This window comes from Falco biarmicus, chromosome 2 (assembly GCF_023638135.1).
Source record: "Falco biarmicus isolate bFalBia1 chromosome 2, bFalBia1.pri, whole genome shotgun sequence".
NCBI lineage: Eukaryota > Metazoa > Chordata > Aves > Falconiformes > Falconidae > Falco > Falco biarmicus.
The window spans coordinates 65,786,875-65,813,497 of NC_079289.1; the positions used below are offsets into that span (position 1 = coordinate 65,786,875).

Genomic DNA, 26,623 nt, shown 5'->3' on the forward strand with positions numbered 1-26,623 from the left:
GCGGCCAGTTCTCGCGAGGTTCCCGCCTCGCTGCGGGCGGCGGCGGCCGCGGTTCCTCCATGCGGTCGGAGCGAGAGGCCGGGCCGGGGCTGATGCGGGGCGGTGGCCGCGAGAAGTGGCCCATGGACATCCCGCTGCGGCGGGAGTCGCCTCGCCGCGACCCGGACGCTCCGCCAAACCCGCCGCTGGCGCCGCCACCTTCCCCGCCCTCCCTGCTGCTGCCGCCGCCGCCGCTTCAGCCCGTGCCGGGTAAACAGCGAGATGAGAAGAAAACGGCTCTAAGCAAAGTGAGGGGGCGCGAGCGCGGCTCCGGCGGGGCGGGGGCGCTCCGGGGCGGGAGGGGGCGGCTGGGGCGGGGGGCGGCGGCGGGGCGCCCTGCTGGGCCGCCGGGCGGTGCGGGTGTGCCCAGGGCCGGCTCCTCAGCCGCGGGGGTGTTCGCTGCGGCGCTCTGGGGGCCCGGCAGGGCCCGGCAGGTTTGCCTGGCACTTCGCCCTTAGCTCATCAAGTCCAGACTGGCTGTTGCTGTGGTACCGCAGCTCCTGCGAGGGCAAGAGCACTGCTGTCGCCCCGGCTTTATTGGAGCACTTTTACGTAGAGTACTGAGAGATTTGATTTATTCCCAGTTTCTAAACTGGAAGACTGGAACACTGAAAATCACTGTTAACTTAAATTTAAGCTAAATTCAGATTTTGGCAAGAAATGGAAATAGATTGTCTGGAATTTGATGGCTATTTTACTGCTTGTGTGTGCTGGCTTTGTTCTGCCCCAAAGATTTCTGTACGGTTTCCTGGCCTTAATTATTGCTTGGTTGCCCAGGTGTGGGTGGGCTGAATTTAGCGAACTGCTCTCTCATTCATTCCTTCCTCAGCAGGACAGGGGAAGAAAATAAGATGAAAGAATGCATGGGTTGCGATAAAGACGTGGAGATCACTTACTAAGTGCTGTCACAGGCAAACCACAGGCAACTTGGAGAAAATTAATTTATTGCTAATAAAAAAAATTAGAAGTAGCATGGTGTGGAACAAAGATGAAAACTGAAACGTCTTCCCATCCTTCCCCCTTCCTTCCAAGGCCCTGTGTCACCTGCTCCCAAGCAGTGCAGGTGGACAGGGAATGGGAGTTGTGGATGGGGCATAACTGCTCCTCTCTGCTATTCCTTCCTTCTCACGCTCTTCCCCTGCTTCAGTGTGGGGTCCCTGCCATGGGCTGCCGTCCTTCATGAACTGGTCCTTCATGAACTGTTCCAGCGGGGGTCCCTCCCACATGGTGGAGTTGTTCATGTGTTTCTGCAGCATGTGTCTATCATGGGCTGCAGTCCTTCAGGATAAACCTGCTCCAGCATGGGCTCCTCTCCACAGGCTGCAGGTTCTATCAGAAAACCTGCTCCTGAGTGGGCTCTCCATGAGCTGTAGCTCCATTTAGGGCATCTCCACCTGAAGCATGGGTTTCCTTCCCCATAGGCTGCGGTGTGGATATCTGATCCAAAGTGATACTCCATGAGCTGCCTCACCATGGTCTCTATGAGAGTCTCTGCTCCAGCACCTGGAGATCATCCTCCTCTCTTTCTTCTTTCACCTTGGTGTCTGCAGGCCTGTTTCTCACGCTGTTTTCCCCTTGCTTCTCTGTTTCACACACTGCTGTGCAGCTTTTTCTGTCCTTTCTTAAGTACCTTTTCCCAGAGTCACCCCCATCTTGGCTGTTGGGCTCAGCCACTTCTAGCAGATCCATGGCTGTGTCTGGCATAGGACAGCCCTGGCCTCTCCGTGCAGAGGCTGCCATGGAGCCCCTGCCACCAGCACCTGGACACATAAACCTAATACGCTAAGATAGTGTTGTAATGAAAGACTTTAAAAGTTAGTTCAAACAATTTTAAAAAAAGATACTGTAAAAATATATTTTTGATTGATAAAATATTTTGTTATTGGCTATATTGCAATGGTTATCAAGCTTTTCATCAGAATATTTCAGTTACTCTACCATTTGACAGTATTAGCAGAAACTGAGATAGGGAAATTGTTCCATCTGTCAGCAAGTCCAAAAAGGTAAATCACTAGAAGGCTCATGCTCCAATTGAAGTTCCCAATTTGAGGAAGAGCTTTTAAAGAGGAGTAATACTATTTGTTTAGTCTCTTTCTACAATATTTAGATTAGAGATAAATCTGCATTTTCTTTTATATATGCAGGTAGTTATTCGACGGCTCCCTCCTTGTCTAACTAAGGAGCAACTGGAGGAACAGCTACATCCTCTACCTGCCCATGATTATTTTGAGTTTTGCACTGCTGATCCCAGGTGAGGCTGAGCTGTTTGTATAGGTTTTCAGATGCTTAAAACCCAATTAAGATATTTTGAACATACTGAATCAAATATTTTTTTTCTGGTTTGTTAGTTTTGTTAGGTTACTTCAAGTATTTCTGAAAAGCTGGATATATCTGCAGAGGCAATGCATTCCTGGCTTTTTCTTTCGTGCTGGTGATTTTAAAAACGGAAGTCTCTTGTATATGAATAGAGCATAATTTGGTTTAAAACCCTGATGTTTCTTTTAACCGTCATTGGTAAAATGAGATGGACTTACCAGCTTTGTGAAGGAGTCAACCTAGGGCAAATATCACAGCAGTTTTTTCATGAGTGCTATTTGAGCTTATTTCTTTGTTTGCTTACATGGGTTTGTATTTATTTTGTAAAGTTTTCCAGATGATCCATTTTTGTTCATTTTTTTTCTTACGCAAAACTAAAAAAAATATGGTTGATTTAACATAAATCAGAATTGCTAGTGTATTTGTATCATTTACTCACCATCACAGTGGTAAAATACGATTAGCTTTCGAACAAAACAATTTCCAGAAGACAAGGAGCTTAACCACTAAAATAAACAAAATACTTTGTATGCTACCATCTGCATGTGTTCTGAAAAATAAAAGCGCAAGATCTGTCTTGAGCCTGTCTTAATGTATGATGAATCACCCTCCACAGGCACCATATTCTTTCCATTGATTACAGAGGGATACTGGATGGTTACTGCTGACCAACTTTTAAAGTTACAGGGGACCCCACCCAGAGCAGATAGCTTTTCTTTTATTAGGGAATTGTTTGTGACAAATTGCTTTTGACCAGTCTAGTTCTTGGGCTGATTTTGTTTGAAAGGATGCTACCACTTCTTGCCACCACTGTGTTATTAGATGTTATTAGATGTTAACTGTGACTATATAGGCTCTCTCAGAGGCAACTCCACAATCAGAACGAACCAAATGTTTAGTGAAACTAGTTGCCTCACCTAGGTAGTTACATATATGTGCAGCAACAAAATAGTAGGTGTTTCAGCTTTTCTGGTGGAAGCACAAAGGATGTGAAGTTTTATTCTGATTGGAAGTCTTTGTAGGTATTTACATTTATCTTCTGAACCTCATCATCAATGTTTCCAAATGGGTCTCTTTAAGGCTTCTGTCCCAGCTATTCATTTGATAAGTGAAAAATATCACAGGCAAACAATTTTTTTTTCTGAAGAATGTCTCTGTCCTCAGTGTGTTTTGCTGTAAAATGCCAGGTAACAGTTAAAAAATAAATTTTAATTTTCCAGAATAATTGCTGGCATAAGAATTTAGGGAGTCGGCCATCTTAGAAAAGTCAAGTCACTTAAAACAGTTGTACATACAAAGTTTAATTTTCTCTACTTTTATGTGATGAAATTTGGAGTACTTAAAAAGCTTGTTTGCTCATTTAATTGCATCCATGTCAGGTTACTGATTAAAGATATTGTGACTTTTCTCTCATGCTGTGTTATTAGTCATGTACTTTCATATAGCTAGGGACGGAACATAGTATATATTAAAAAGTTTGTTAGATCACGTATCTGACAGTAGTTCATTCTGGTGGAGGGGTGAGGACATACTTAAAACATTTTAAAAATTCATTTGCCTTGAAGAGCAGATCTTGGTGATTAAAAGTAACAATGTCTGATGAAAATAAAGATGTATTTCTTAAATTGCTTTGGTACTAGACTTCAAGATGCTGCAAGCAAAGAATACACATTTTTAAACTTTTGAACAATGAATTCTCTGATACATGGTACTTGGATTGTCAGTTTCCTTGAGTCCTGTGTATGAGCCCTGTAATAAAACAGCGATACAGGAGAAAAATGTTCTCTTCCTCCTGAGTTTTGGATTTGTGTTCTCTCCTGCCTTCACAAATTTATACTCTCTAGAAAAAAGTCTTTTCATATAAGTTTGAATTTTGCAGCATGAACTGTTTTGTATTCACTTTTTTTGCTTCATTTTGCTTCTTAAAAATTATGCTTACTTACAAAAGATGTATTTTTTCAGAATGGGTTTATCTTTACAGGGTTCGTATGGCTACAGCTTCTTGCGGTGAACCATGCAGTTTACATGGGCATTTAGCTGCAGTTCTGCAAAGTATTGGCTTGACTGCTTACTTGTTCTTTGACTGGCCCAGGATCACTTCACCCACTTTGAATGCTGACACATACCTATGTACATCTGTTTATGGCTTAACTCTATATATGTTAACACACTGTAGAATATACAGTAAACTTCCAGAAATTACAAGTTAGAGACAAAATTAATACAGTGAGTTTTGATCTCCTCATACAGCAGAGAAATCTCTTCTGTGTGTAAAGCATTGTATTGCAGTAATCTGTCTTGTTATGGACAGTTGACAAAATTTCAGAAAATTCTGTGCATGTGTCTTCACACTATTCCAGCTAACAGAAGGAGCTACAGGACAAGGTGGGCATGCTGTCTCTACCGCGCCGTCTGTCTTTCACTGATTAGCTTTTTTCTAGATCCTTTATCGTGTGCATACGAGCAACCAGTCCAGAGAATTCAGTGACAATATGACATGGAAAGATTCAAGCAAATTCTAACGAGAAGCTACTCAGTGAAGAGGATCTGTTTGTTGGAAAGAGAAAGGGGTATACAAATGTTCTGATGCAGAAGCAGACAAATTTGCCTTAAGAGCTGTAACATCTCAGTGTAACTCCAGCCTGAGTAGCTCTGGATAACTGAACTAAGAGCTCATTTAGGTTTCTGTAGAGTGCAGACTTTTTTTTTGTTCTTCACACACTGTTAAACCACAGAACTCCTTTTCAGAAATTGATGCCAGCAATGATGGAGACTGAAAACTGTTCAGGAGCAGTTAGACAAATATGTTCATTTAGACAAATAAATATCTATGAGAACATATTAAACACAAGGATACAAATTCTGTATTAAGAAGTCCCTAGACTGCAACTAGCTGAAATTATACGCTAGGTGAAGTGTCAGTGTATCGTTTCCATTTTTTAATAAACTTCTAAGCATCCTCTGCTAGTTGCTGTCAGAAAGAGGACTAGAGAAGTCTTAACTGTAGCTGTTCATACATTTTTATTTCCAAGGTCATCTCACCATAAAGGACAAAACAAACAAGATACGTGTATCAACTCCAGTTTCTCTTTTTTTCGCAGTCTAAAGGTCATCAAAGTTTACAATGTCTTATAGGCAAGCTATAACACTTTTTAAAATTTCATTTAAGTAAAGTCATTAATGTATAACACTTTTTCAGTTAACATCAGTGTCAGTAAAATAATTTCAGAAAGTGACTGTTGCATTGTGTTTCGTTCATTTTTTTCAGATCCATCTGATCTGCTGCATGACGTTTATTCTCTCTTGTACATTGACATCACAATACAAACAAAACATTCTGTGACTGATTTGGTGGCCTTCAGAGATCTAAATTTAGATTTACTATTTAAATCAATTTAGATTTGTTGGGTAGACACATCATCTGATACCTGATAATAAAGATTCTGCCTTCCTGACAGTCTGTCTTGTTCTCAAACTCCAAATATTAAGTATTTTTTCCAGATACTTTTTTTTTTTTTGTCTACAAGTTGATGTTTCTGAGTCTTCTAAAGCTTGAGTCAAGTGCTTGAGCTCTGACTCTGCAGGATTTGGGTCATTGCTTGGGCGTGGTACTGAGCTAGGACTCGTTAATATCGTTGTGAGGTTATAAAAGTAAAGAGATCTGAACAGGAGCTTTGCTTATGTGAAACCTAGTCAGATAGTTGATGCTATGCCACATACTGCAGGCTGTGATGAAGCTTCTTGCAAACAGCACTCCTCCTTTTCCCTTCATAAATTATTACCAACATCTTGCTTAGGATTATTGTGATTATTGTAGGCAAATAGCATTAATGCTGTAGGATGGTGGTATGCACCCAGAAACAGCTGCTTTGAAGGGGCAGCACCATTAGAGCTTCTAGGGAACCACCACAACAGTGTTCTGGATGGAATGAGTAACAGTCAGTCATTGCAACCGTGCAGTGTTTCCGCTTCTCCTCTGCTGTGCAAATTGTGCTCGTTTATACATGTGTAAAAAGGAAGGGCTGAGTTAAGTTAGTATTATGCCAATTCCGTCCACTATGTGAATGACCACAGAAGGTGAGAGATGACGGTGAAGGCCAGTGGATTTTAGCTTGACATGACAATGTAGATGATGAGTTATCCATTTGATCAGAAATTATTAGGTAATATAGGAATGGGTGGAGGAGTTTAACACTCCAAAAATTAGATGTAGAGATCCACATATTTAACATGTTTATGTACATGTTAGTATGTATGTGTATGTGTGTATATATATATACACACACACACACATATACCATGACTGACAAGTTGACAGTTTTTTTTTACCAAGATATGATGGCTGTTTTTCTGGCTTACATGTTGCTGTTTATACTGTAGATAACTATTTAAAATCACTTTCCTGTATACCAGTCTTTTTACACAATTGCGTTAAAAGATACTTTGTAGAAGTAAACTATTAGAATGTATTTTTTATTAAAACTGTTATAAAAGTAAGGTCTTGAAAAGATGATAGACTAAGTGTTAGAGAAATACATGTAACCTAAAAGATTGAATGCCCTTGAATGCACAGCAGAAAACAAAGTGTGTTGTACTGAAGAAATGTGTACAGTCAAGTCTCATCTGGGTTGTTTCCATAGAGATTGCTCTAAGTGATATCCCAGAAATGCCAAGATTATGTGCAGTGTATCTGTCCAAAACATGATATGGATGGAAAGCAATGTTATAGACAGCAAACATATGGCAAAATAGAACCAGCTGTCTAGTGTAAACCTTAACCATGCAACCCCAAAACTGAATTTCAGATCCTGAACAAAACCTACGCTGGTAGATACTTTAATAAAGGAGGGGGCACAGAGAGTCCAGAGAGTCTAGTGGCCCTTCTGTAGAATTCAGCTGAACGGCAAAATCCTGAAGAGCAAAGGCTGTATTTTATCCAATAATTGCTGAATACAAAGTACAGAAGTAAGGCAGAAATGTTTGTTCCTAGGAGAGGGTAGTAGCTACCAAGTGCCTGTGGCCGTGAAACCCTGGGCATTTGCTACACGGTCACACAGTGGGTAGGTGAAGAGGGACTCCAGGGTTGGGAGCAGCAGCTGGAAGTCAAGTGTCTGAAACCCAGCATAAGAGACAGTGTTTTATATTTAGGCCAGTGCTAAGCATTTCTGATTTGCTAGGTTTAATAAGCTTCCCATTATAGAGAGTGAATTTTATGCTTTTTTTTTTTTAGGCACACCACTTTGCTGGGTAAGAAGCCTAAGTTAGGTGTCTGAAACACTCTGGTGATCAGGGGTTTATCCACTTACGCACTCTTGACAGCTAACTTGCATGCATGTAAGAACCAGCTCTTTATTTGTAGAAGTGGCTCCATCAGAGAAGGAACCTGTAATTGCTAAGCATTGTTGTAGCTGTGTTTCTGCAACCTTCTACCCTGATACACAGCAACAATAATGAACAGACAATCCTATTTTATTGTGCTGCTGTGCACTTCAATATCTTACTGTGCACAAGCATGCTTTTATATTTTTGTATGTTTGTGCTGATGTGAATGAAATTCTTGAAGATGTTAATAATGTATTGCAGTAACATTGGATCACTTATTCGCAAGGTAAATTTTAAATCTCTGCTTTCCAGAGTCCCATTTATATGTTTCAGACTCATTTTTTTTTGTACTAAAAAATTCTTAATAACCATATCAAGTGTTTCTCTATTTTGAAAGATACTCACTGTGATAAGCCTAAGCTGAAAATGTTAAAGAAAATACTATGTTGTGTTCCAGGAAAAGATTGTGTTGCCAAAGCAGATGAAACAGATGATGTACAAACTAAAGGAAGCAAGAAAAGAATAAGTTTTTATTTTCAGGTCTGTTTCACAATGGTTGTGTGCCCAACCATAAGGTTCTAAGTTACTGCAGGGAAAAAAAAAATCCCAACTACACGATGAAGCTGTTTGCTGTGCACTAAGACAGAGAAGTGTCACAATAATGTATTGGGTAGGACACTTAACCTGAGTCCCAGTCTTTGATCTACAGAAAGTTTAGGTGTTTTACAAAAAGATGCATAAAACACTAAAATCGTTGTTCAGACTAGGAACTGAAACTCAATTTCTCAATCTCAGATGGTAATAACTGGGCTGAAAAATAATGCTCCCTCAAGATTACTGGTTTTGTCTTGTGAATCTTCAGCACTTCAAGTGTATAATTATATTTGGTATCTCTAATGTCAGGCTTCATTTAATCTAAACATCAAAGAACATGAAACATAAGAGTAGTCCTGTTAACATGACAGAAAAGGAAGTTTACTTCTTGGGAGCCACCAGTTATCAAAGAGACTTCGTTGTTTCAGCCATTAGGCAGCACATTTCTTCCAGCACAGCTATGGATTGACACAACTAAATGTCCTCTTTTACATACACTTGTAGGCCTTTTTAAAAGATATTTTTTAAAACTGTATTTAATGATAAAAATTGTTACGTTTCATCTTTTTTTTTTTGCTGTGAAACCAATGAGAAGGAAGCTGGCTTGTTTCATCTGCTTTGCACCTTGGTGGTAGCTCCACAGCCACCTTTGAGATACCTTGTGTTGCATGTGCAGACTGGAGGTTTGCAAATCTGATCACAGAGGATTCTGCAGGGTTTGCAGAACGCCATGACAAAGCATAGCCATGTGCCACCATGCACATTTGGTCAAGTTGTCTAGAGGTTACTTGCAAGCAGTCCACAGCTGTGTGGCAGCTGAGCATGCCGTGCCTGTGTCTTTCAGCACTGCTTTGTGTCAGCAGCACAGCCCTAGCTGTGCCATGGCAGGCATTGTTGTGGTTACCTGCTTATAGTTCACTCAGTGGTGTTCCCACCCTAGAATATCAAAGTATAGTGAATATATATGGATGAAACAGCTCTTCCTTAGAAGTAAAAGCCTTATGTTCTACGTGCTGTCGAAACACTCCATAGCTGGTTTTTGCAAAATACCCAAATGAAAAAAGCCCTTTGGGTTTTTTTAAACATTTCTCCAGGCTGCAATATCAAACACACATTTGGTGGGTTTACAAAATTATTGGTTAGTTATTCACAGCAATGCTCTTCATGGCCACCTTCTAACACCCAAAGTGGAATCTGTATGGATACACGTCTGAAAAATAAAAAATTGCTTGGTTTGTAGTAACTGTTGCTTTGAGCTGCCATGTGCATGTATCCTGTGATTGAACACATATTTTTTGGTCTTTCTCACTCATTGTGAAATCTGATTCTGAAATAGCTGTGGGATTAAATTACAGTTGCAACTGTGTGTTTATTGTCTCCTGCTGCTGGTGGTGAGTTTGTCTGAAGACAGGCCATATGTGGCAATAGCATTATGAACATAGGTATTGTAAAGTTAGGGGCTTGTGTTCAGATATGTTCAAAAATCTGGTGTAATACATAGCTGCTATTGAAGGCAGTTTAAGCTGAACTATTTTATATCACAGTTGCAGGGGTTTAAAGCACGTACATGACATGATTCACAATAACTTAGCTGATGGGTGGTAATTCATTAAATTACCTCTGTTTCTTTGTGGTTGGTGGCATGCCAGCCCTGAGGTTTTTGTATGGCACATTAAACACTTACCCTTGGAGTGGGATTTATGCCAGTAAATTCTTGACAACTCAGATATTTTTTTTTTAGGTAAGTACTTGTTCATTCTTTTGCTAGAAATGCTATAGATTTTCACAGTAATTGTTCTTCACAACTAGACACTGCGTATATATCGATACACATGTATGTCAGGTGGCATGTATTTGTATATAATTCAGTGGATTATCTTGTCATTTTAGTCTTTCATAAAGGTGGAAATATCTTTAAGTATAGTGACAGCTTGTCAACTGCCCTTTCACTAGGAGCTTTTATTACCTTCTCCCATTTCAGCAACAGTAGACTTTCTTAGCACAACCAAGAAGTTCGCCAAAAGCACGCTGTTATTCGTATTTCTTAAGTAATGAAATACTAGACTTAAAGCTTTGATCCTGCGCAATGGAAACATATGCTCCATAATTTAGGGAGACAAAAATTTGTCTCAGGAAAAAATTCACAGTTGCACCCAGGAAGCTGTTCAGTTACTTTCTGTCATATGTATAATTAGGTATGTGTATGTAAAGACTTTCATATGCATGTTTAAGGTAGCCTTTTCTCAAAGAAGGTGAGAATTGCAGTGTGAGCCTTCTAGTTTTACCTTTTTTCCTAGTCCTAAACAGAATAGTAAATAACAGAAAATAAAATTGTTTCTTGTTGCAGCCTTTATCCTCATCTCTACTCAAGAGCATACATTAACTTTAGAAATCCTGAGGACATCCTTCTTTTTAGAGATCGCTTTGATGGCTATGTCTTCATTGATAATAAAGGTTGGACTATTTGTAAGATATTAAGTGTGTATATATACATATACCATTTTAGAACATTTATTTACTTCCTTTTTGCTAATTATGCCAGGCTTTTCTCTCAATATACAGTTCATCACATACAAATATATTAAAATCTAGCACTTAATGAAGTGCAGAATACATTTGTCTGTGCAGTCTTGCTTGTCTGTGTTGTGTGCATGCTTTATCTGCGTTCTTGTACCTTAAGCAGTATGGTATTAAGACAGTTATCTTACACAAGCCTCACAATTCATCACAGCAGAAATGGAACACATTTCAAGCATGAGTTGTTACATCTTCAGTGCATTTCTGTGAGATGAAGTTGTGCTACTTATTCCTATTTTGAAAAAGGAAGACAAAAACTTGACTTCATCGTTTTGGCTACCCACTGTGAGATACGTACAGCGTAACTTTTTAGAGCATTTACAGACAGCTTGAGTCCCAAGAACAAGAGTCACAAAAGTGGTTGTCGTCTTTAAAATGTTCAGTCTGCAGAAGTTTGCCCAGCAGTAGAGAAAAACTCAGTAATATAGGTGTGGATAAATCCAGGTCTGCTACAGTAGCATGAAACTGCCATAGCCAAGAAATGGCACTTTCCCTTTAGCGGTTCCTTGCCTCCTTCACTCATACCTTTTGTAAAAAATTGCATGGGTTGTATAAACCAGACATAGATGTGTGGGTTTCTGTCTGTTCTGTACATGCAGTGTTGCAGAGGTTGTGTGAAAACGAGTCCTGTCCACTCTTGCTGGAGGGTTGATCAAGAAGCTGGCTGTCAAACTAACAAATTCCTCTTCCACGTTTCCTACCTGAGATATTTTATAGGCTTCTAACTTACTCAGATTTGGATAGATTTTTCCAGAGATGGAGAACACCACATTCCTCACAGTGTGTGGTTCCCAGATTGAAAATTCTGGATGTTTTTAGGTTAAAAACTAGAAAGAAACTTTTCTTGAGATTCTGCCAGGGCTTCACTTCGCCTAAATTAAACATGCTCTTCAGTGTTACGCTGGACAGAAGCGAGAATATTCTGTGCACTGCAAAACTGAGTTTGGATGCAGCTGGACAGTTCAGCATGATTGATTGTGCAAATAAAAGAGCACAAGTTTTGATCAAAGGTGCCCTCTGGTGAGGCTTGTGGCAGCACTGCATTTATTAAAACAAGGATTACCAGGTTCAATAAGGTTAACACATGTTCTAGCAGATTTAAGCCAATTTTTCAGTGGACTTGAGCAAACTGTAATCTTGAGCTTGCTGCAAGTGGAAACCAGGCGAAATTCAAAAGCTGCATACAGACATCTGACTGCAGTCCAAAGAAGAGTCCAGTATTTAAGGCAGAATTCAAAACAAAGAATCCATGTCAGTAAACACAAGCATCATAAATAGAAAAAAAGATTCACACAATTCTACGTTCTGAGTTTTACAGTTCTGGTTCTGAAAGAAGGTGGTATGTTTTAGTATTACCCAGCATTTATTTCTTTTTTAAGCCTTTTAGCAACAAAACTTTACAGAAGCAACTCAATTGTTTCAGATTATTTCCAAGTAGTACTTATCACTTGTCAGGCTGAGATTTTATGTACATTTTTGTAATCAATGAACTATAAATGATAATGAAAGAATTGTATTGTGCACAGTAGTCATCTTCATTTTGACTGTCTTTGTTAGCATGTCCAAAAAGTACTCAGTGTTTCTGTATATAATTAAAATATAAATGTGTTCTGTTTTGAATTTAAAGTACTGCTACATGTGATTTTTCATTAGAAGTTTAGGATAGGATTGTAGAAAAATTCACCTTGAAGTAAGACTGTTCAACACAAGTTTCAAGAGTTTTGAAAATTTTGCTTGACTGTAGGGAGGGTTTCTCCCCCTCAGAAAATTAAGCGTTGTTCTCTTTTAAGGTTTGGAGTATCCTGCAGTGGTTGAATTTGCTCCATTCCAGAAGATTTCAAAAAAGAAGCTGAAGAAGAAAGATGCAAAAGCCGGGAGCATTGAAGACGGTAAACACATTTTCTTGGTGTCACAGTGGAGAATAGATTCCATTTCTGTCATGCATTGCAAAGTATTAACATAATGCAAAAATTTTTTTTACAGATCCAGAATATAGGAAATTTTTAGAGAGTTATTGCGCTGATGAAGAGAAAGTCTGTGCCAATCCTGAGATTCTTTTGGGAGAGATTGAGGCCAAAACAAGGGAACTCATTGGTCTGTTTTCTTGATTTTTTTTGTATTATTGAGAATATTAAATATCTTATTTTTATATCTTTATGATATTAGCTGCAAGAGTTGACCTGTTCAGTCTAACAGATTGAGATTATCGTAGTTAAATTTTTGTTACCCAGCCAAGTGGTGGCAGGAAACAGCCCACCTACTCCTTTAAGTCTCTATGCATGGAATCACTTGACTTCACTGGAAGTTAGGCGTGCACAGTGGCTTCAGAAATAGGTCCTTAATATTTCTGAATACTTACAGGTGTATTAGAAGATGGAAGATTTATTTTTAAAAGATAAAATAGCTGAATACTTAACAATTGATCTCTGATATTAGCTGCTTTTATTGAGAAACATGAAATTATCTTTCTTTGTTCTCACGGTCAAGATTCTGCAAAAGCTTTGCAAGTAAGGCAACACCTTGTTTTCTGTATGCATGCAGCATGACTTTCACAGTCTCGGGGAGAATCTTTAGTAAGATGAACACTGAAATCTTTAATGCCAGTATGCAGTTCTCAGGATGACATGGAATACTGATGTGCTGTGTTTCCAAGTGACAACATGCAGAACAATTACTTTTTCCCTAGGTGTGACAATCTAGTAGGAAAAATACCAACCTTTGCTGTTACTTCTTTACAGTGTAAAAGTAGACACCTCTTTTGGTTAGAATCATAGAATCGTTTAGGTAGGAAAACACCTCTGAAGATCATTGAGTCCAGCTGCAAACCTAACGCTGCCTGAGTCCACCACTAAACCATGTCCCTAAGCACATCTACATGTCTTTTAAATACCTCTAGGGGTGGTGACTCCACCACTTCCCTGGGCAGCCTGTTCCCGTTCTTAATAACCCTTTCAGTGAAGAAATTTTCTTAATATCCAATCTAAACCTCCCTGGTGCAACTTGAAGCCGTTTCCTTTTGTCCTATCACTTGTTACTGGTGTTTGAGAGTTGGCTGGGGAGATTTGGCACTTAAAACTATTTAAAGGAAATAAAAGTGTTGAAAGTATGGACATTTAGATAATTCTGTTATCAGTAAAACTTGTTTGTTGCTCTTCTAGATAGGGGAGTTCCCCAAAATTTTTCATTTACCCCAAGTCTTCCATAGTATCTGATAGCAGAGTGAAAACAATCAGAATTTTCCAAGAAGTTTATGATTTACAAAAAGTTTACAGTTTCGAGCAAGATTTATTAACTTAAAAATATTCTATCAATGGAAATGATTAGTCTTGAGTTGCAGATCTCCAAATAACAGTATTGGCTGAAGGCAGCTTTACATTCAGAGTTTTAATGTTTTGTTTCTGTTAAACCACAGAAAATCAAATTAGTTGCTTTATTCTTTCTGCTATTCAAAGCTGTGGCCATTGCTATCAATATAAAAACAAAGGTTACTTCAGTGGATAGCTTGTTTATAGCAAAATTATGTAAGGGTTTAGTTGTATGTTCAGTTTCAAAGGTGTTACTCCTACTGAAGCCAATGAAAGATGTGCCCAGGACTTTGTTGGCAGAATCAGGCCTCACATTCTCAGCATTTCTCCAGGTAGTGTTACCAAAACCCAGCGTGTTTCATGTGTCATGTATGATGTGTTAGCTCATCAGTTTCAGTATGACAGAGAGATACAAAACAGATTTTCTCTGTAATGAGATGAAGATGCTCATTCTTCTGGCTTGTTTGTAGAGAGCAAGATAAACTATAAGAGTTAATGCTGACACAGGTCTTCGTTTTGTAATTTGTTTTCTTTTACAATTCATAAAACATTTTAAGGAAAACCTCTTAAATTTTTATTTGCAGTAAGGCCCATAAGTAAGATGGGTAAAGTTCAGGTTTGATAAACATTCTTTTTTGCCCTCCTCTTTTGATCATACTTATCACACTACCTCTCCCCCTTGAACTTCAAGTATATTTTCTGATTAAGCTGCTTGTACCACAGCCTTAATCATGACTAAGGTCAAGTTCTGGACTCCCAGTGCAGCTTGTCCTTTCCCCAAACCCTCCAGTAACAATTTGTGATCACTTTCAGCATGTAACAGTGCTCAGAGGTGGACACTGCTCAGGCACAGGAACCTACAGGAGCAGGAAAGAGGCAGAGCTGCAGATCTTAGGGACTGGTAGGGAGGGTGCTGGGGACCCAGATTTTTTCAGTATGGGGGAGGCAGCATGGGAAATCTAGGGATAGAGGGAGGAAAATCTCAAGTCAACAACCTTTTTTGGTTGTTGCTTTTGACTGTTGTTACTTGCTTAAAATAAATACTGAATTCGGTCTAGTCTTCCCGTTCATAACTGTGTAACAAGGTTTTGTCATTAACGAATGGGTTGCCCCCAGAATATTTATACTTTCAAGACAAAAAAATGCAGATGTTTTGGGGTATGAATTGTGTCTAGATTTTGGCTATGCCATTTCAAATTCAATGATTTTTTTTTATTTTTTCTTCCAAATCTTGTCATGCATTCCAATAATGAAATTTTCTTCTGGTTTGAGGAAGAATATTATACATAATTGTAGGGCAATTTCTAGTAGTAAACATTTTCTGTAACTGTTACCCTGGGACGTCTAAGGTTGACAACATTTGTTGTAACTACTCACAGCTGTAAGTACATGAATTCCAAGTTTGAATTCAGCATTGACAGTCATGAATGCTATGCTATACGTGATACAGGATTTGATGATGTTCTCCTAGTTTTTGTAGAATTTGGGGATGGTTCAGGCAGATGGCTTAGGCTAGATTTTGGAGTGTTAGGACAGCTCTGTAACATAAGAATGGCTGTGTGATCCAGTAGATGAGGTATTCTATTTGTTATTTGGGAAGCTGGAGCTTTATTGAATCTGCTGATACTTTGCTATGTAACCTGGGAGAAACCACTTTTATCTTGTTCATCCTGTTTTCCCATGGAGAGATGAATGCTAAATGGTAGTTACATGGAAATGTTGTATGAGAACAAAAATGTTTCCTTCATGATGTACTTCAAAATCTGGGATTGAAAAGTGCTGTGTGAGATTACAGTAATGTGGGCTGTTGTGAACAGCAATATAGCTAGGTTTTGATGTACAAAATTAAAATGTAGGAGGAGATTCTGAACCCGTTTCTTTCCATTTTGGTGAAATAACCATTCTATGAGCAAGAGAAAAAAGACAGTCTCTTGAACTGAAAAGATAATGACTTTTAATTAAATAATCATGCAACATACCTCTGTTGCTTGTATCCCTAACAACAAAAAAGCAACAAAGTGTTTCTAAAACGGAACAATGGGAATGCATTCAAAAATATATAACCAAATAGATTTATTAATTATTTAGCTCCCTTGCAGATAAAGCTAGAAAAAAGGGGTTAGTACTAAAGTAAATGAGTACATATTTTAGGAGTTGAACACTATATCACAAATTTTTTGTGTTTTAGCTAGAAGAACAACACCCCTTTTGGAATATATTAAAAATAGAAAATTAGAAAAGCAGGTACGTTCAGACTTTTGCCTGAAGTTCAACATTTAAGTTTTCACGTGTTTTTTTGTTGGACAATTTACAATTAATAATTTTGAACTCTTCAGAGAATACGAGAAGAGAAAAGAGAAGAGCGAAGGCGGAGAGAATTGGAGAAGAAACGTCTGCGGGAGGAAGAGAAAAGGAAGCGTAGAGAAGAAGAAAGACGGAAGAGAAAAGAAGTGGAGAAACAAAAGAAATTTTCTGAAAAAGAAATAAGGATCAAGGTACCTTAATGAAAAAAGACTACTCTTCTGTTGTAGTTATCCAGAAGTTCCTTTAGTATCTCACCGTTTGTTTAGTGTACTACAGTACAGTGTGGATATACCAAGCCAGTTTTGACTGGAAGGGAAAGTAACGTAGGGCTTTGGGTAGGTGGTGCTGTTAGAAAGTGTGACTAATTGTCATAGGTACAGCGATGTGCTGATGCAGTTATGGCAGATAACTCAGATATCTTTATACATGCTGCTTTCTATGCCAACATAACCTGACAGAACCAAATTGTTCTGTGCCAACATGTTGGAAGATGATTGCAAATACAGCTTTAACAGTTTCTGCCATGTAAATCCTCATCTAGCATATGTGTGGAGAGTTTTTCATGTTTATGCTCAGAACTGGTGTATTTTAATAGTACGCTTTAACCAAGTCTTGCTAATTTCAGTCTGCGCTGCCTTGTAACTATCTGGATGGATGTGCTTTAATTGACTTCACTTAGGTGGATGTATTTTGTGCTATTAAGTCTGGACATCTAAAACTTTATTTGTATGAGATGACATAGATAAAAACTATTCATCTGAACTAAATTTTGTGATAATGGAAAGGCTTTATAGGCTGTTTTCTTGAAGAGGAAAATTGATACACCAGTCTGTAGCTTAATGCAAGGACACAGACTCGCTCCAGATCTTGTGGTGGGGAGAAGCCACAGAGCTGTGTATTTCTTTCCTCTTTTCTTCCTGGACAACAGTTTTCTTCACCTGGAGGTATAAAAATAGTAAGTTCTGAAACTGAATTACAGACTTTTTGTATCTGGGCATAAAGAAAAATACTGTAGTTGAGAAGAAAAGGGACTTGCTCCTTAAAATGTATTAATCAAAACATTGTCCAAAAACTCCAGTATTTATGACATTTCTGTGGTGATGTGACCTTGAAAGCTAGTTCTGTCTCTGAAAGAAAAGGAGACTATTACCCGAGAGAAACATTGCAGAAGTTTTAGATATTGGAGAAGAGTAATGTGTGCTCATTTCAGAAAAACTGGTGGAATGAAAAAATTGATAAGATGTTCTGCTTATTCCTGTTATGTTAGAGAAATAGTTTGAGACAGTCGGTCCTTCTATAAAGATTATTCCTGTAATGCTAGACACTGCTCAAGCCCTCTGGGGGCTATTTGGTATGAAAGGAACAGACTTGACAACCTTCATCTCTGAGGTGAAAATGTAATGTGATCTTTTCTGCTAATACCATAATTTTTTGCTCAGTCTGTATCTCTTGTGTCAGGCTGTATTTATACTAAGCACCTACTATATGCCAGGCTATCCCAAGTAGTTCATGTGGCACACATTTTATATGTAGTATTTCAAGGGATGGAAGTATTAATCCTGCTCTCTTTGTGGTGTCGTAGAGGTTCTACTTACTGTATTGGCAATAACGCTGAACTCTGTTATATGATTTCTAAGAAATCGTAGACCATAATAATGTCTTTATATATAAAACTCAGGAGAGAAGAGTAGGTAAGTGCTTTCTGCAGTATTCTCAGCATATTTGAAACTGTGCAGTGGAATGCTTGTGAATTACTGTCACTCCTTAGCACAAGTAAACTGCCCTTTTTAAATAACTTTGAAGTTCATACTTTTAAAATACATTCCTAGCATTTTAATAAGATATTTTCAATCTTAAATATTGAAGGAGGTTGCTGATATATGTAATATGTTGTTAAAATGTCTGTTACGACAGAGGGTAATAGTTTTACATCATACTATATACAAATATCTCTTAGCTTCTCAAGAAGCCTGAAAAAGGAGATGAACTGGCCAGTGAAAAGCACAAAGAAAAAGGTGAAGAAGCTGACATTGAGGAAAAAAACTGGGATAAATCACCTGGATCTGGGAGTATAAAATCCAAATCTTTGGAGGGTTCACTGAAAGAACTTAAGGAAAAGTAAGTAATATTTATATTTTAGGCTTCAATTTTTATCTTAAATGCTTTCATCTCAAGTCTTAAACATGATATAAGTGGTGCATTAACTGGGTGTTTTTTCAGCAAATAACTGATTTCATTCTGTGTGTGAACAAATCTTTCACTGTACTTCTTGTAAAAGGTGTTTAGTAACAGCTTACTGGCCTGGTGGCAGTATTAGTGGATGCAAAGTGTTATTTGTGAAATGTCTTGAAATCCCAGATTAGAATGATCTCTGTTTGAAAAGGTATTCAGATTTCATTCTTATTTCACCTGTTCCCCATCAAGAGCTCAGGTAAGGCCCTCCTTCCATTACTGATGGAAGGCTGAACTGGCTAGGTTGCCTTCACGCTTGGTTTTGCTGCAATAAGCATATAAATGTTTTTGGACAATGGCAGAATAGTTAAGGTATGAATGATAGACACATTGAGAAGGCTGTCTCCCAATGCCATTTGTGTTATTGTGCTACATTGTGTTACAATAGTAAGAACAAGAGGTATAGCTTAGGCCTGTTACTACTATAGCCTGGAAGTGTTACACATTTGCAGCAGTTGCATCTCTCTTTTGTCCTTCGGCAGGTCTGTCCCATCGCAAGCAGGATTCACTCATAAGATATGTAAGATACATAACTAAGAATACGCTGCTGAGATAAATAGTACTTGGTTCTTCAGTAGAGCTTTTCAGCTAAGCTCTCAAAAGTACTTTGCAGTACATAAGGACAAGCTGTAGCGTTCAAATAAGTTACCTAAGGTATTATGTATATATATAAAGTGTAGGAGGAAGTTTGGGACTGTGCTCTAGGAGCCTTGCAGGCTTACCTACCTATTCTGAGTAGTTTAAATTTTACCTTTGTCCACATAGGTTCTTGATTTTTTAAAAAAAAAATACGCAGGAGCTGCAAACTTTCTCTTAATGGCAAATAGAAAAATAATGAAAATTTTTAAGATCTATTTAAATTCTTTAAAAAATAAAAAACCCCTGGAAAATAAAACCACTGAATTTGCTAATTGAAGGAATGGTTCACCAATAATATCCTACATGCATTATTCATCTCAGATATGGGCTCAGTGTTTCAGTGTGTTGAGTATGTCCTGAAAGATGCTGAAAACTTGCATTTCCTATTCTCTAATGCAAGTTGAAAATATTCAGCAACTCTGTTCTTCAACAAGGGAGACAACAGGGTCAACAGAAACACTTGCGGGGCAAGTCAGTTTTTTGCTAATAAGGCTTTTTATGTGTTAAGCTTTTGGTGGTGCCATAAAACGTTTTTACTATGGATCCTTTAATAAGGCATTAATGTAGATTTTCCAGGTGTAAAACAGAGTCCTTTTGGCTGCTCAGCTACAGTAAGTGTTACATTGTCTTTCCAAGTGTTCATTTCATCATGATTATTAGTGGGTGCGATTAGGTAGTAAGCTATGAGCTATTTCAACTGGATCAGAAATAAAGTTGCAACTACTTTGACTCAGAAGTCAGTAATAAACTGTAGCTTCCAATTTTAGCTGCAAGAGACTGAATTGCCTGTTTGAAATAACGTTGTAAAGCTCAGTAGCAATAGCTATCTACCACAAATTAAAACCTCGGTATGAGATGCATGGTCACATATGGATTGGAAGCTATACCAACAGAAATATGCTTCCATTCCCTTTACTTCCATTCATTTCTGCTTTCTCTGTCTTTGGGTGTGTAGCTTTCTCTTTTACCTAGACTTTGTAATTCCTTACCCCACCATTTCCCCTGTTGCCTGCCTGTTCACTGTGGCTGAATTTAGAAAACTACTTTAACCACTTTTGAAGTGGAGTTTGTATCCCTGTCACCTGCCTACCTCCAGGCACATCCATTCCTTCCTTACCCACAGTAACAGGCAGGGGAAGAGACAGGTACCAGGCAATGCTACAGCAACAAATCGAGATGTGTCTTTCTGGCTTTTTGGAAGGTCATGCTCTGAGCCTTGCTAGAACTTCAAGTTAATGTCTAGAATAGCATATTAGACGTGAAACAAAACAGCTTACAGCCCCATACCCCTTGAGAGCCAGCATAGTATTTTATATATATGTTTCTGTGCTACAGGTATGGTATCTCTGTAATTATGATTGATTCAGATGCCTGGGACATTGCTGCCACTTGGTGAATGTGTTAGGCTGGCACAAGCAGAGTCTTGCAAAATGCTGAATAACTTACCTGTCATTCAGGTTGTTTTGCAGACCTGCAGCTCTTCCTGAGATGGGGCTCCTGTCTTGGCAGCCCCACCGATGCCCAAGTTCATGGTAGAGGTTGAGCATTTTCACAGTTCTGTTATTTTAGTTAAAAAAGTGATACAGAAAGGTCTTCTATTGATGTGAAACCCTTCTAAATGAGCAGCATATCACTGTTTTATCATGACACCATTAGAAAATCTCCATCCTCTCTGATTCTGTCTGCTGATTCACAAAATGTGAGCAGATTGTACAAAAGCACTTTCCTGTTTCAATTTTAAGTAGTTATACATATTTAATATATAAAAAGAAGCTGCCTGTATTTGTTCCCTTTAAAGTTCAATCTGTTCTGTAATCTTTCTTCATTATTTGCAGATTGGCTGTATGAGAGAACCACTCGCTTGCTGAGCAGGAACAATGAAGTAAATTAAGAGAGCTGAGAATTGTATCAGACAGGCAGCAAAATGTTGCAGGCTAAATAGTCTTTATAACATAAACCTGCTGCAGCATAGCAGAAATTAAGTATTATGTTGTGGTAAGGTAATGGCCTTTTGCCTAAATAAAATATGCAAAGGTAGACTAAATTACCTGGAGACATAGTAAACAAAAGCCTGGAACATAAGTATTCATTTTCACAAATGCTTTCTGCAAGTCGCAGCGTCAGTGAGTAGAGTCTTAAAACTTTACAATTTGTTACATGATACCTGCACAATTCCTTCGGGCCCAGAATGTTCCCATTCAAGGGAATACTCATGTATATGAGTTACCTCAAGAACAAGCTACAAGGGCTAATAACGAAGCGTGTGTTTATGTGAAGAGTGTGGCAGAACTATGTATGGGATTGTAGAGAGGGATACAAATTGAAGAACAGGCCTTCCACAGCAGTTGCACAAAAGTCCGATCTTGCTTGCAAAGCTTTGTCTGCTATTTTGCACTGAACGCCTTAGTCAAGGGCCGGTCATACATGAATGAGACATTCAGCAAAATTGCACATAACTCCTTTTTAATGAGAAGAGAACAACCTTGCCATACAATTGATCTAAATACTGTTGCAAAGGAAAGCTTTGTGTTGTATCCCTCAGCGACTTTTTTTTTACTGTTAATTGCTTCGATTTTCTTTGGTTTCATACATACTTGTAGGTCACAAAATGATAGTGACAAAGAGCAAAGAGATTTGGAGAGAAGATTTCGAGAAAAAGAACCTGAAAGACAAAGGTATCGACTGGATGATGGCAGAAAGCATAGAGCTCACTATGAGTTTGACAAGTTTTTGAGAAGGAATGAAGAAGAGCTGAAATGGGGGAAAGGATACAACCAAGACAGAGGAAAGAAAGGGAACTACAACTACGGCTTCACTGTGGAGGCAGTAGACAAACTGGGTAAAGAGGACAAGTGTGATGACATGGCATCCAAAAAGGAGCGCATAAGAAATAAGGTTCTTTTATTCATTTAGGATAATCTTTCATTAGTTAAATATGCTTCGAGATCACAGGTTTTACTTTTGCAAACTCAGCATAAAGATGCTTTTTCAAAAAAAGCAATTCTTTATTTCATTTTCAGTAAAAACCAGGCTGCTTTCTGTTGTTATCAGAGGACAATAGCAGTTAAAATAAGTTAAGATTACAGGTCTCTGCTCTTTCACATTACAGGTCTCTGCTCTTTCACATTTACAATATATAGAAGACATACTGTCTTCCTTTCAGCCCTAGCATTTTTAGAGCGCTATTCTTGGAAGCCTTGTATTTTATGAGTCTATTAAAAATTGTTACACTTCTGATCTGTAATGAAATATATAAACTGTGGCATACTAGCCTTTTAAAAAGGTACTTCCATTACCCAGCTCATAAAGTAATTATGTTGTGGATTAGCCAGGCATTGCTTGGTAGAGGAACCATAAGGACTTAAATAAATAGCTAATTTGGAGACCATTGTATTTAGAGGGTGTAAATGTGCAAATTCTTCAGTATTGTATACCTGCCAGTATGGAAAGGCTGTTGTTTGGTTAGGACAAATTATCCTCACAGTCATTGTCAGGGAAGGAGCAGGTGCAAAACCAGTGCAAGCAGGGTGTGTGGTAGAGCTGTGCCTTCTTGTGTCCCAGAGACACAGGGCATCATTTTTCTCAGACTGTCTGAATTTGTGGATGTGCCAGGGTCTTTTCAGGAGGTGGCTTTCCATGTCACCCTCATTTTCTCTCCCTTCTGAGCCTGGATTTTCCACAAAAGATAACCAAAACACTGTTTTGTGTAGAATTTTTTTCTACATGTGAAACTCTTTCAAACAAAGTGACTGATTTGTGATGTGGATTAAGGCTGACAGGGAGTAAACTTACCACATGCAGAGTGAGTCTGTATGGAGCGTGCACAGAGCAAGCCCAGGTGGACTCACTGTGCGTAAAGTAAATCACCTTGTGCAAACACAGAAAGCCTGGTGTGCCCCACTTCTTGTTTATGCAGAGGTTAATGCGCAGTATGGGTGAGTTTTATCTGCATGTATACAGTAGCCACTTTCCGTGTTACACCAGCAGCTCAGGCTGTAGAAAAGTCAGAAAAATGGCTAGTTCAGAAATGGGAAGATGGGAGAAACCATTTTCCTCATGCTTGTGATGCTGCTCTTGAAATCTGGCAAAATAACCTGCAGCCTTGGAACTGGGTGGTGGGTCTTGGGGGACCTTTGGTCAAGCCTTAAGAAGCTGCCTCCTTTATTTCTTCCCATCACACATCTGGTAGCTTGCTGAGCCTCTGGATTAGTCCACACTTCAAGTGCTAGATTTGTTCCCTAAAGACAATAAGCAGTATCGGTAAAGTTTTTTCAGTGTGGTGACTTTTCCTTAGAGTGTTTGTCACATAGAGAAGAGCTAAGGGCTGAGTTTTAAAACTTACCTATAGAATTAACAATGCCAACACAATTTTTTAGGCAGAGATCGAACTTCTATCTGAAGTTTGTAAGATTTAATTAGAAAATGGGAAATTTCTGGTGTAAGTAACAGTTGTGCTAGCTTTCATGCAAACTGCAAGGTTCAGGGTCTTGTGATATGAAAAATTGTTTGGACCCTTTATTACAGACTTCCCAATGGGTACTGTTTGTCAGAGGATCTAGTTTTATGCAGATGTTTATGATATAGAAAGATGTGTGTTATGCATTTCATACCACACTACAAAGCACCAACTAGAATGATCTCGTTGTATGGCCCAATAGTGAATCTTGGTATCTGGTCTAAAGAGATGCGAGGAAAAAAGTGGAGCAAAAAAGATAAAGGTGAAGGAAAAAGAAAGAAAAGGGGAAAATGCGTATTGGGAATAAGAATGAAAGAACAAAAGACCAGAATGACTTCAGATTATGAAGGTAGTTGAAAATTAATGTAGTTTGATGTAGGACAATTTCAGTGCTCTGCCACTGTCTTAAAACAGGCTGTTAAATTTTATTTGCTAAACTTAAGACTTTGGTCAGTAAGCTTAGGTTTTGGTGAATGGATTGCTTCATAACATTAAAAACTGGTATTTGTTAGAGTATGTATGTTGAGACAGTATGTTTTATTACTGAAATTTCAAGACCGAAAAGTGTTCTCAGGAGCTATGGAACATCACCATTTGCAAGTCTGAGGTGTCTTTTCCTTGTAAACTGGCTCCTTCCATTTTCCAGTGACCAAGTCAGCATGAGTGTATGATTGGGTCACTCACAAAGCCTGCGAATACTCAAATTGTACTTACTTTGTTTATTATCAGTGGGTGAATTCCCCAGCTCCCATACTCGGTATGGAAGGCATGATGAAGTGGAACAATAACTGCAATTTCATTTTGATATGTGTAATTCAAATGTACATTCCATGTTTAAATCATGGCAATGAGTGATGATTTGAAAGGTACTGCACACATATCAACTGGTAAAGTTCAGTTGAGGATAGTTTTCTAGCTGTTACCTGCTAAACTGTTCTCCAATTTGTCTTTTTTTTAAATGCTTGTATTTAATATTTGTTGTTCATCTGCAGAGTTGCAAGTGCGCAGGCTGCTGTTCTCGGTTGGTGTTAGTGAATGGTGTAACATTTTTCAAGTTCTGCCTGTAATACTGTGTTTGATAGTTGACTGCAGTATGTCTGCTTGTTTATGTCAAATGTATCGTAGGATCTTTAATTTTTACAGCTGTATTTATTCAAAATGCTTGGCTCCCAAGAATAGTGTTCTAAACAAGACAGATATTAAAGAGTCAGTTCTCATTACACTCCATTTTTTTCGTGGGTCTTACGAAATGTAAAGTGATTTAACACAGAATCTGCTTTCTTCACAAACATTCATCACTTTAAAATCCCACATATGTCTCCCTCACAGGTTTCCCAGAGCATTAACCACATCTCCTTTCTTCTAGGATCGCCCAGCCATGCAGTTATACCAGCCAGGAGCTCGCATTCGAACACATATGGGATCTACAAGTAAAACCTATGACTGCAGTGGGAAGTCCTTTGAAGATGCTCTTGATAAAAAGTATGAAGCAGATAATTCAGTTGGAGGTGGTTCTGAGAAGAGCGAAGAAGCAGAATAAAACAAACTGGAGGAAAGACTCGTGAAAAGGGGTGAACTTCAGATACAGTGTCATGACAAAATAATCCATCAGACTTTCAGAAATCCACAGGCAATTGCACCAACAAAATTATAATATCTCTGCCTCTTACTTTTTGTAAAATACAAGGGAAGAGTGACTGGAATCATATAAAGTATGTTACAGCTAGGAATATTGTTGCTTTTTTACGAAAAGCAGCACAAACACTATTTGCCTAATTTAAAAGCAGTTCAATATTTTATTAGATTTACCTTGAAATAGAAAACCTCTAATAGTTTTAAAGGAGTATTTATATAAGACTTTTCAGAAGCTATTTCACCTTTTCAAGTCTAAAGAACTGAAGCGTACGTTTGCATCAGTTGGAAATCTGAGGCTTTAAAGGTATTAGGTGCATGACATGAGGGTCACGGGACCCCTTCCTGCAAGTGGCAGCGCAGGGGCTGCTGCAGGGAGTTGCAGGTGGTCTCGGTGGGACTGGCCCTGCGAGGAAGCTCTGGAGCCAGTAGTGTTTGCAGGATGAGGCCCACAGTTTGCACAGTTGTGAGAAGTGTCTGTTGGTAGCTGTACCTCATTGTGTTTACATTGTTTTTCAATTAACTATAGCATCAGGTGTTAGTAAAGCTGTAAGTATGTTGTTAAAGAGTTTGTCATTTTCTGAGCCACTTTTGCCTTTTATGTTTTAATAGATCTTGTGCTTAAAACAGGAGAAAGCTAACGCAAACCTCAGCACTTAAACAATATATCTGGTTTTAATAAATTAGCTGTTTTTTTATGTTTTTGACAACTGACTTTTAAAAAAAAGTTGTTGTACAGTGATGACTTTTTATATGCTAATGTTTCATATAAGTTGTGGTTGCGGGATTTGGAAAATATGATATGTGAACATTCTGCAGTTCTGTTTGTTAAAAAAATACACACATATGCAACTGCAAACTACCATTTTTGTAAGATCTAGGCCAGATTCTGCCCTCTGATGCAGGCACATATGTGTGTGTGTGTGTGTGAATATCTCTCTTCCACTGGTTTCAGTGATAGCCATGTGTTTGCAGAAAGGCAGAATATGTTCATTTATCTTTCATGGCTGAAAATTTCTCAGTTGTCTGAAACTGAGACCTGCTTTGTCATTAAAGTTAAAGAGTAAGATATTAATTTATTTTTACATCCTCTTGGAACATTTTATTAAGCATAACATCTAATTGTTCTAGACTGAAAAATTATTTATTGTATTTTCCCAGATATTAAGCATTAAATAGAATAAAAGCAAAAAGATTTTGACTATGA

General features: G+C 38.5%; 1 protein-coding gene across 4 annotated transcripts; it reads left to right on the forward strand.

Annotated features, from left to right (window-relative positions):
• On the forward strand, positions 1-26,623 carry UPF3A (UPF3A regulator of nonsense mediated mRNA decay). Of its 4 annotated transcripts, none has more exons than XM_056328321.1 (10): positions 1-287; positions 2,184-2,290; positions 10,619-10,725; positions 12,639-12,737; positions 12,832-12,942; positions 16,342-16,397; positions 16,490-16,648; positions 18,415-18,575; positions 21,929-22,223; positions 25,151-26,623. In XM_056328321.1, exons 1-10 carry the CDS (start codon positions 60-62, stop codon positions 25,322-25,324), a joined length of 1,497 nt encoding a protein of 498 aa, XP_056184296.1. In that variant the 5' UTR covers positions 1-59; the 3' UTR covers positions 25,325-26,623. The 4 variants fall into 4 exon arrangements, with proteins under 4 accessions (XP_056184296.1, XP_056184293.1, XP_056184294.1 ...); XM_056328318.1 differs by having other exon boundaries at positions 11-287; positions 21,929-22,167; XM_056328319.1 differs by having other exon boundaries at positions 11-287; positions 21,929-22,003.